General features: G+C 53.9%; 1 protein-coding gene across 4 annotated transcripts; it reads right to left on the bottom strand.

Annotated features, from left to right (window-relative positions):
- Window positions 1-63: 63 nt before the first annotated feature.
- On the bottom strand, window positions 64-9,130 carry hnrnpa1b (heterogeneous nuclear ribonucleoprotein A1b). Of its 4 annotated transcripts, XR_001478167.2 has the most exons (12): window positions 9,022-9,130; window positions 7,878-7,994; window positions 7,352-7,498; window positions 6,669-6,879; window positions 6,162-6,254; window positions 5,683-5,772; window positions 5,430-5,492; window positions 4,888-5,034; window positions 4,247-4,381; window positions 3,831-3,918; window positions 1,089-1,163; window positions 64-198 (listed from the first exon to the last, which is right to left on the bottom strand). XR_001478167.2 is itself a non-coding variant. In XM_006629274.3 (11 exons), exons 1-10 carry the CDS (start codon window positions 9,031-9,033, stop codon window positions 3,854-3,856), a joined length of 1,080 nt encoding a protein of 359 aa, XP_006629337.1. In that variant the 5' UTR covers window positions 9,034-9,130; the 3' UTR covers window positions 2,952-3,327; window positions 3,831-3,853. The 4 variants fall into 4 exon arrangements, 3 of the variants coding, with proteins under 3 accessions (XP_006629337.1, XP_015199792.1, XP_015199793.1); XM_006629274.3 differs by lacking the exons at window positions 64-198; window positions 1,089-1,163 and adding an exon at window positions 2,952-3,327; XM_015344306.2 differs by lacking the exons at window positions 64-198; window positions 1,089-1,163 and adding an exon at window positions 2,952-3,327 and having other exon boundaries at window positions 5,722-5,772.
- Window positions 9,131-9,733: the final 603 nt, after the last annotated feature.

The raw sequence follows: 9,733 nt of genomic DNA, 5'->3' as shown, positions 1-9,733 counted from the left end.
GAAACTCCCTCGGATCACCTTACGGGATTACTGCAAAACAAAAACAAAAAAAACCAGGCTTGGTGCGCTTTGCATTTCTGTATTTTATTAGAAATATAAAAACCATTACAAAACCGGTAAAAAAATAAAAATGCTGTCCTGCAGACTTCCAGTGAAGCTTTTTTTAAAAGCCATCCTCTTCGCATTCCTTTAAAAAGCCTGCAAGACAAGAGAGGGAGGGGGGCGAGAGGGTTAGGAGAGCAGAGCAGAGCCCAGCAGGCCACGGCACATCGCACGAGGCAGCGGGCCAGCCGGCGCATACTTTCCGCCGCCAGCGGCAGGCCCACGGGCCCGCAGGAATTTGCCGCGTCCGGGCAGCGGATTCCTCTCTGCCCAGGCACCCCAGCTGCACGGCCACATGAAGGGGCTCGCGACGACAACCGCTTGATTAAAGCAAGTCAGCGAGGGCTGGTGGCTGGCTGGCCCGGGCTTACATCACCCGGCCACTGGGGAAAACCGAGGGGTTATTAAAAAAAACAGGCAGGCAAACCCCCTGCCCTGGGAGAGGGTCACGAGACCCCCCCCCCCCAGCTGGCCTCTGATGGCACCCAGATTTCACACCGATCCCTCATCTCCCCCCTGAGAGACTTCATCAGGAGTGGGCGGGGGGGGCATGAAAGGCATCAAGCAGCAACACAGCAGCTCCCCCTGCTGGTGAGCGGCGATCAGCCCCCGGCAGAGCGCGAAAGCCAGAGTGAACCGGGGGCCAACAGGTGCACCAATAGGAGCTAGCAGCTTAACCCTTTGACATGATACAAGACGCACTTGAGAGACGGATACAGACGGTCAGGAGGCTCGAGAAGGAATAAGGACTGGGGTCGCAGCAGGAACTGGGACCCCGTCGGGCTGGTTTAACCCTCTTCCCGATGAGCCCTCCATTAAAAAGAGGACTGTGCCCCACGTCAAGGGAGCTATGCAGCGGACTCCGACCCCGGGTAGCGGAAGAGGCGCCACAATTCGCACCCCAGGAGCCGGGCGCACCCCCTCCCCAGGGAAAGGGCCAAGGAGCTGCTCCAGTAACCTTCGTGTTGGGATTGTAATGGACGCACCTTCTCAAGGCTGATCAACATGCCCACTTTGTCACGTCAGGCTGGAGGTGCCGGAACATCCTTCCCTACCAAGTCCTGAGAACAAGATCTTTAAGTTAGTACATTGTGCACAATTAAAATACAAACACTCACAAGCAAGTGACTAAACTGCTGATCATTATGGCTTGAATCAAGATGCCCTTATTTGATTAACTAGGTTAATGTCATTTCTGAAAATCGGTGGAGTACATGGTTGTCCAGGACAAAGATTTGCTTTCAAGTTACCTTCTTGAGATATCAAGTTTCCCAGCATGCATTAGTGCCCAACGGAATGTGCACCAGGTGTCGACTTAACCTGCTGGCCACCAGGGACCAGCAACACTGACCTGTGCACTTCCAAGTCCAGAGCAAACTAAGTTCACATGAGGACAAAAGGCAAATACAGATGCTGAACTTCAACTTTCCCCACCCCTTTCATTAAAAGCCTAACAGTCTGGGTTTGAATCAACCAGGCAACTTTTCCCAAACCTTACCACCTCCCTCCAAGAAACGACAGCCAAACCATGAATATGGGTTTTAATCTGCTCCACCCCTCCAATCACGTGCATTTCTGTCATGCAAGATTTGACTCCTTAGTTGGCATTACCCAATTTTATATACCCCATTACAAGAAACTTCAAAGCTACTCAAACCTGTGAGGTTTTGTTCCAAAAACTAGGCTGTCTTGTATCTGGGGAATAACCCACACTAAAGCGTCACACACAGATTAACATACCCTCAAAATTCCCTCTGCATCACCTGGTTTAATTTGAACTGGCTGAAACAAACCCTGGACTGAGAGAGGATTAAGAACTTAAACAAAAGTTGAAAAATCTGTTCTTACCTACTAAGCACGGTATAAATATACCCCTTTCGTAGCTGCTGACTCTGCTAGTCTTATTAGAGCAACGTTCTGTACTCAGAAAGACTTCTCTGGCTCCTTGCGATGATCTCTCTGGCTACTGCTCTCCCTGGCAGCTGCCTCCAATGGCTAGCCTCAAGATACGCTCGTAATGCAAGCCTCCAGCCGGGCAATGTGGCCGAAACCAGCGCTAAAGACTCCTAGTGGCACCGTTAACCTTTCCGAAATAAAAGGGTCCTCATCCAGTGAAGAAACCAGGCTTCCAAGCACATGTAGAAGAGGAGAGTGGGACTTGCTCTTAATCCCACACTCCACAAAAAACCTTCCAACTCAAGCAGTCTTTAGGAGCCCCCTTTTCCCCCCCAAAGACCGGGGAGCATGAGCCATTCAAACGATAAAAAAGGGTCGCTTTAAAATCCAGTGCAAAAGTGCACTCACACAAAAAACAGGTTTTAAAAAGACACCCCCCCCCCCACAATCACCCTTCATTAATACTTGATCTGTCTGCTCTGGGTGATGGCCGAAGTGAAGCAATAACCAGCTCAACACCAGCTACCAAGCGTCAAAAATCCTATTTAAAAAAAAAAAGCCCAGCAGAAAAACCCAGCTGGCCAAAAAGAGTGCAGTTCACAGAACATCCAGTAAGAAAGCATACTGGAGTACAAATATACAAGAAACTGCAAAGGACAAGGGGGTTTTGCACTACACTTAAAAGCTTGGTTAGCGAAGGCAAGCTGGATTATGCTGAAAGATGGCCGACGGATTGCTGCGCTGGAGTCTGAAGGGCTCTGGGACACGGGGACAGGTGAGCCAGTGCAGCAAACTTGTGCTCAGGTGGAATCGACCGCCTGATCCACGTCTGCGGTGCACGACTGCCCGAGCAGGCTACCTTCACTGCTGCAGTACTCCACCTGCCGTCAGGAAGCATGACGGCGCCGAGACCTCTACCCAGTCACATGTCACCTACACAAACACTACACACCTTTTTTTTAAAAAAAGTGTAATGTGGTTTATTTTGACTTGATTAGTTGCAGTTACACTTATAAAAACACACACACCACACAGGTGCTGCCAAAAAAAAAATCTACATAAAACCATCTGGAATGCTTGACGCTTTTTACAACAAATTGCAACTACAAAATATCCTGCTGGATGGCATTTTTTTTTCCACAAACACAGAAACCATGTTTGAAGGCTCAACATGATACAAGGAGTCTCTACATTGTTATTTGTACACTTCATGCTCTTCCATGTAGCAGCTGTAACCTGCCACAACTGTGCTTGGCTGAGCAGATCTAGGGTGTGAACCTGCTGCTTCCCTGTCACTTCCTGTCGCTCTCCTCTCCTAAGTACTGAACCCTGTTGAACAATACGGAACAGCATTATTAATCTGTGTACTGGCTTCATGTATAATAATGAATCTACATTGAAAAAACTTACAGGGAGGCACCCAGGAGCAAAACCATCACTTTGTGTTGTGCATTGAAACCCTCCCAGAAAACAGAAACCAGCTCTTGAGCAGAGCCAGCAGAAAGGAGAAAGCTTTAAGTCAAGGCCAAGGAGTCCAACACTAATTGGATTTTAATTGAAGGCTTTTTTTTTTTTTTGCCAGAGCAGGGGTATCAGTGCTGAGAGTTGGGGGAACACATGAAGGTTTGCTTCTGGATCCTCTGCAGAAAGCACTATTCAGTCACAGGTTAGTCTAACAGTTACATATTCATCAGGCTCTTGTATGTAGAACAGCTGATTAACGTGAGCCAAGACTGAGGAGACCCATCTTCAAAGTTACTCTGGTCTCTCAGGTTGAGCAGACTATGCAGCGACACAAAGACAAGAGGGTACCGAAACGGGGGTGCCCTTACCTCCTCAGAAGTGGGGGGGTTCCCTAGAACCTTCGGCCTCCGGCACTGCTTCCATAACCCCCACTGCCTGAGCCACCCCCATAGCCGCCTGGGAGACAAGGAAGAAAGGCCATGAATAAGAGGTGGGGCTATCGCTCGTTACCCCACACGAGGAGGGCAGAGCCAGTTGGCACCTGCCCGGGACACTGAACGGCCAATTTCACACTTGGGAAAGCTTCCATCCCAACATCAGCAGCTGGTTTTCCTCCATCACTTTGCGATTGCATAACCAGTTAGAACATGACGGCAAAGCTATTGGTCAGAACGGGGAAACGTGTCGAGCTGCACGGCTCATCGCGCCAGTGCTAGTGTGATAAGTGAACACAGGGACGGTGCTCCCCCCCTCCCGGGCGGAAGGCTGCAGCTCGGGCACGTACCCCCATATGGGCCTCCGCTGTTCCGGCCGCTGCCTCCTCCGAAGTTGCTTCCCCCCTTCATGGGGCCGTAGCTGGAGGAGGACTGGCTGTTGTAGTTGCCGAAGTCGTTGTAGTTCCCGCTGCCGCCGAAGCTTCCTGCGAGGCCAGAAGAAGAAAAATAAATAAAGAGATCCGGTTAGCCCCGTAGGGCACCGGCACAGTTCAAGTTAAGCCAGGCTCTCCCCTCATGCGCTGGGGTGCCTTCACGAGCCCTCGATTCAGAGTGAGCTCCTGCAGCTTTCAGGCAAAGCACAGTAACCAGCCGGCCGAGCAAGTCCGGACCAACTGAGGCAAGGTTGAGGGTACAGGCAAGATACCTCAGCCCTGAGGCACCCAGCTCCACCTCTTAACTGGGATCCAGCACTGACAGCATGCGGAAACTCGACCTCCTAGCATGGTGACCGACAGACAGACGGTCACCCCACCCCCACCCGGAACCAGAACGCAGGAGGCTTTCAATCAGCTGCTGGAACGTCAGAAAGCACTCGGCTGGTCCGCTCGGGCACTCCGCGAGGCCACCACAAGCCGAGGCAGAAAGACCCGGAGACCCCGCCGCGCACCGCTCTCCCGCCAGGAGAGAGGCCGAGACCGTGGCCGCTCACCTCCTCCGAAGCTGCCCCCCCCTCCGTTGTTGTAGTTGTCGTAGCCGCCTCCGTTGCCTCCGTATCCGCCCCCCTGCCCGCCGCCGTAACCCTGCCCTCCGCCGTAACCACGGTTACTCCCGTAGCCAGGGCCGCCGCCGTAGCCGCCTGCAGGAGAGAGAGAGAGAGTTCGATGAGGGAGGCGCGTCGGCACGCGCAGGCCGCAGCCAGGCGAGGGTCTATCCCACGCGCCCGCTGTGGAGCCGCCTTCGGGCGCGAGAGACGGGAGAACAAACCCCCCCCCCCAGGAAGAGGCAGGAGTAGGAACGAGGCAGTGTGGACACTCAGCCGGCCAATTTTCCCCTCTCACACCCGAAGAAGCAGCCCCACAGCTGAAAGAGACCCCGACTGCGGGTCCGGAGCCACGGATCCCCTCCGGACACTGGCGATACTGGAATTCAGCTCTTAAAAGGAGAAGCTGGGACGTTCAACCCAGGCCGCAGTAGAAATATATCTTACATATACTATTAAAAATAAACAAGTAGCGATAAATCCAAACTCACTGTCTCCTCCGAAGCCATTGTAGCCCCCATCTCCTCCATATCCACCACGGCCTCCAAAGCCTCCTGGGGTAGCAGAAGAAAAAAACAACAACCCCGAGGTGGTCAGTGCAGTGTAACAAAACAACCTGAATAAAATTAAATCCAAGAAATGCCAGGGGGGGTTGGGGTAGGGAGGGGACAAAAGCAAGTTAAGGGGAAAAATGATTAAAAGGAAGAGAGATAAAAAGGAAAAAAGTGGTTTTGAACCACATACCACGGTCACCGAAGTATCCATCACGGCCAAAATCATTACCTCCAAATCCACCACCTCTGCCAAAGTTCCCTGAGCTGCTGCCCCCACGTCCTGGAAAGAACGAATGTCACCACAAAAGGACACCAGGCTCGGGGGAGCATTTTAACCAAGCGCACGTCTTGAGGCCTGCACAGCGCCACAAAACCTTCACAGTCCTCCACACGAGAGCCAGGAGGAACCCAGTGACAGACCACTGCACCGATCAGCTACCAAGCAGGACAGATGGACTGGACGGGCCCCACACACCTGTGTGTAAGGACCCAGTGCTTTCTCCTTTGGTCAGAATAAACCCCCAAAAGCACTCGGGTCTAAAGCCAGATCAATTCTGAGATAAGAGCACCCAGGGTCATCCCCCTCTCCCAAAAAAGAGCTGAAAACACCAATGGCACAGGGTCCAAGACCCCCACCCCCCCGCCCCACCCCAAGCGCAGAGGGCTTACCTCTCATGTTCATCCCTGCGCTCGCCATCTCCTGCTTCGACAGCGCTTTCCTCACCTCACAGTTGTGGCCGTTCACTGTGTGGTACTTCTGGACTGCGGAAGAGCGAGACAGGACAACGGTCAGAAACGGGGGGGGGGGGGCACGCCCCAAACCAGGGGTGCAGCACCACACCCACAAAACCCCCTCCCCCCCTAAATACCCAGAGCCAAGAAGCCAAAACAAAGACCCTTTTAAATCACACTCACACCCCGGCATAAGAACGTTCGGCACACGAGTTTTTGCCAATCTGAACATGAAGAGTTTGAGCGAACTTGTCCTCGGTTCGGAAAGGGTGGATTTATGATCTTCCGCCTTCCGAACAGATTCCCCATGAACGAATCAGGCTCGGATACCGGGGTACGGGTGTACATTGGAGAGGTACCGGCACACGTCGCTACAGTGGCCTGGCAGGCTCCCCCAGGGGCGCCACACCCCCCAGCACAAGGCCCGTCGCCCACCACACTTACTGACGATCCGGTCCACGGAGTCGTGGTCGTCGAAGGTGACGAAGGCGAAGCCCCTCTTCTTGCCGCTGGCCCGGTCGGTCATGATCTCGATGACCTCGATCTTGCCGAACTCGCTGAAGTAGTCGCGCAGGTGGTGCTCCTCTGTGTCCTCCTTGATGCCGCCCACGAAGATCTTCTTGACGGTCATGTGGGCGCCGGGCCGGGTCGAGTCCTGGGGGCAAGGAGACAAGGCGGGTCACGAGAGGAGGAGGAGGAGGCCGGGGGGTCAGTCCAGCCCCCTAGGGCAGCTACTGGCTTAAATCGACCCCATCCATCTGGGGGGTGGTGGGGTACCGGCTTCAATAACGTGGCTGAACAGCCTGTTCCCCACTCCCACCACTCTTTGGGTAAAACGGAACCCGCTGCCCCAATCAGAAGACTGAATGGATATTCTGCAGAGCCGAAAAGGAAGCCAGGAAACCAGCTTCAACATCAGTTCCCTCCTACCACCACCCTTTGCGCAAAGACGTTCCTCCTGTTCTGGCTCCGCAGTGCGGACAACAGGTCCCGCCGAGGACCGACGAGCCCCCCGCGTGTATCGGGGTGGCAGGCAGCGGCTCCACAGCTCTCTGGCGGGCCCTCGATCCGGAAACACTCTCCCCAACCCCAGGGAAAACAGGCAGCAGACTGGGGGGGGGGCTCACCTCTCTAGACACGGCGCGCTTGGGCTCCACCACCCTGCCATCCACCTTGTGGGGCCGGGCGTTCATGGCAGCGTCCACCTCCCGCACCGAGGAGTACGTCACGAAGCCGAACCCCCGGGACCGCTTCGTACTGGGGTCCCGCATCACCTGGGGGGAGAGAGAGAGGGGGGGTCACATCAGCACTGGAGGCAGAGGGGGAGAACTGCGCCGGGCCCCTTAAACTGAACCGGTTCCCCCCAAGCTTTAGGAAACCAATCAAAGTCACAGTGGTGGGGTCACCCAACCAGGGTCCCGGGCGGGACGCTGCCCTGAGCTCTGGGACTCACAGCCCACACAGATCACGGCCTGAGCTTTTAGTCCGCTCCCACTCGCGGCCGCCAGGCCTGACAAACACGCCCCCCCCCGCACAGCCAGGGCAAAGGGCAGGCGCTCCCCGCACCACAAACCGGCGCGTCCCGGGATCGTTTACACCCGCCCCCACACCGCGAGCACGGGGCCCGAGGGGGGGGGTCTCTCCTCTCCTTACCACGCAGTCCGTGAGCTGTCCCCATTGCTCGAAGTGGGCTCGCAGGCTCTCGTCCGTCGTCTCGAAGCTCAGCCCTCCGATGAAGAGCTTGCGCAGCTGTTCCGGTTCACGGGGGGCCTGCGGGGGAGAGCGGGGGTTAGAGGCAGGAAGCGCTGGGTAAGAGGCAGGCCGGACCCGCCGGTCACCCGAACCCGGCCGGAAACCCGCGACGATTGCACGCCCTGCAGAGCTTATACGCAAATGAAAACTTCCGGAGCGTGTCCTCCCACCCTCTTAGGGTTACACACACGTAGATCTGCTCCGCTCCGAATCAGCAACGCCAATTCCAGAACGCAGAAGCGAAGCGGCCCCAGGCCGGCGCGTGGGCACGCTAGCCAGCCCGCGTGAGCGCGGAAGGTTCCAGACCGGAGACAAAGGCCCTGGCAGGGCGCATGCGCGAGCTGCAGCCTACACTCACCGTCTCAATATTTACTAACACGGCCGCCCAGGCTCCACAAAACAGAGGAGCGCGTTTTAACAGCATCCCAGTCTTAATGCGGGAAATAAGCCGCATTGCACAGGTCTAACTGTTGTAAGAGCGATCTGGGACGACTGACCCAGGGCAGGACTTCCAAGGCCTGGGCGCCATGTTCGTTACACCAACAGGAAACAAAGAAATGGATCCGAGTCTTTTTTTCTTGGATTTGCAATATTTGTGTATATTCACCGATTAACGGTGTTCCCATTTGCTCCGGATACAGAACGCGGGTCGATGCTACAGCCACGCGAGACAAGCGTGTCTTTCTCCTGGGGAAAGACACACGATTTCGCTCGCAGGCGCGTGGCCTGCACACCCACCGCCCTCACGAAATGGCGGAGCGACAGATCGCACCTCACCAAAGACAGAAATAAAACACAGTAATGAACTAGAAAGACGGGAAATATACTACTGAAGTGAACAGTAACGATGTGCGTCTTCCCCCTTCCACAATTTCAGCAACAAACGAGCCACCGACTTATGAAAACACAGATGTCTTTTATAGCTACGACCTTTTACACCAATAAGCTTTAACTACCACGTTATTCAAAGCACGGGTATTTTGACTAAAAGGTCCTAAAAAACGCCTAGTAAGTTGCTTTAGTTTGAAGAAAAGCAAAAACTTACCTCCTTAGACATTACTACAAGATCTGTACCAGCACAGCGCCTCTTGCTGAAGGAACAAGGTCGAAAGAGCCCTTCTCACTGCTCAGGCTACTGAGTTATGAAGACGGTAAGTTCCGCCCACTGGCATCAGTGATTGGCTAAAAGTTCCCGCTGCAGCGCGGAGCTGGGAGAGTTGCTCAAAGCTCATTGGATAGAACTCTCGTCTATCTGGTCCTTCTAACCAATCGCAGAAATATTGTCGGAATAATCGCACCCCCCCCGTGTTGTGAAGTCGGAATCCGATTTGCTCCTCTTCCTGCCAATCATTGGGGAAGGCGTCCGAGCGATCGCGGAGAGAGCGGCCGGTGACGCAGTCGTGTTGTGGGGAGAAAAAGGATCCGCGTACTTGCGTGAATAAGGTGTCAATTAAATCAATAAAACATGAACATCGTCTTCATGAAATGTCCAAAGAAATCTGCCACCCAGCAATACTGGCCCATGCAACTGCATAAGCATGTCATTTTAGATGATTATTAGTGGTAGATGTATTACGTGAATTGTTACAGCAGCTATACAGAGAGCTAGGCTGTCGCTTTTTGCCAATAGGCACATTCTAAGCACTTTGAAAGTATGTTTTCCTATTATTTGTCACAGTAGTTTTTAGGTCTAATGAATACAACTCCTAACGTCAGAGATACAATTCCTAAACCCGAGACACATGGCTTGTTTGTAT

Source organism: Lepisosteus oculatus, chromosome 1 (assembly GCF_040954835.1).
Source record: "Lepisosteus oculatus isolate fLepOcu1 chromosome 1, fLepOcu1.hap2, whole genome shotgun sequence".
NCBI lineage: Eukaryota > Metazoa > Chordata > Actinopteri > Semionotiformes > Lepisosteidae > Lepisosteus > Lepisosteus oculatus.
This window is presented reverse-complemented; position numbering and strand designations above follow the sequence as displayed.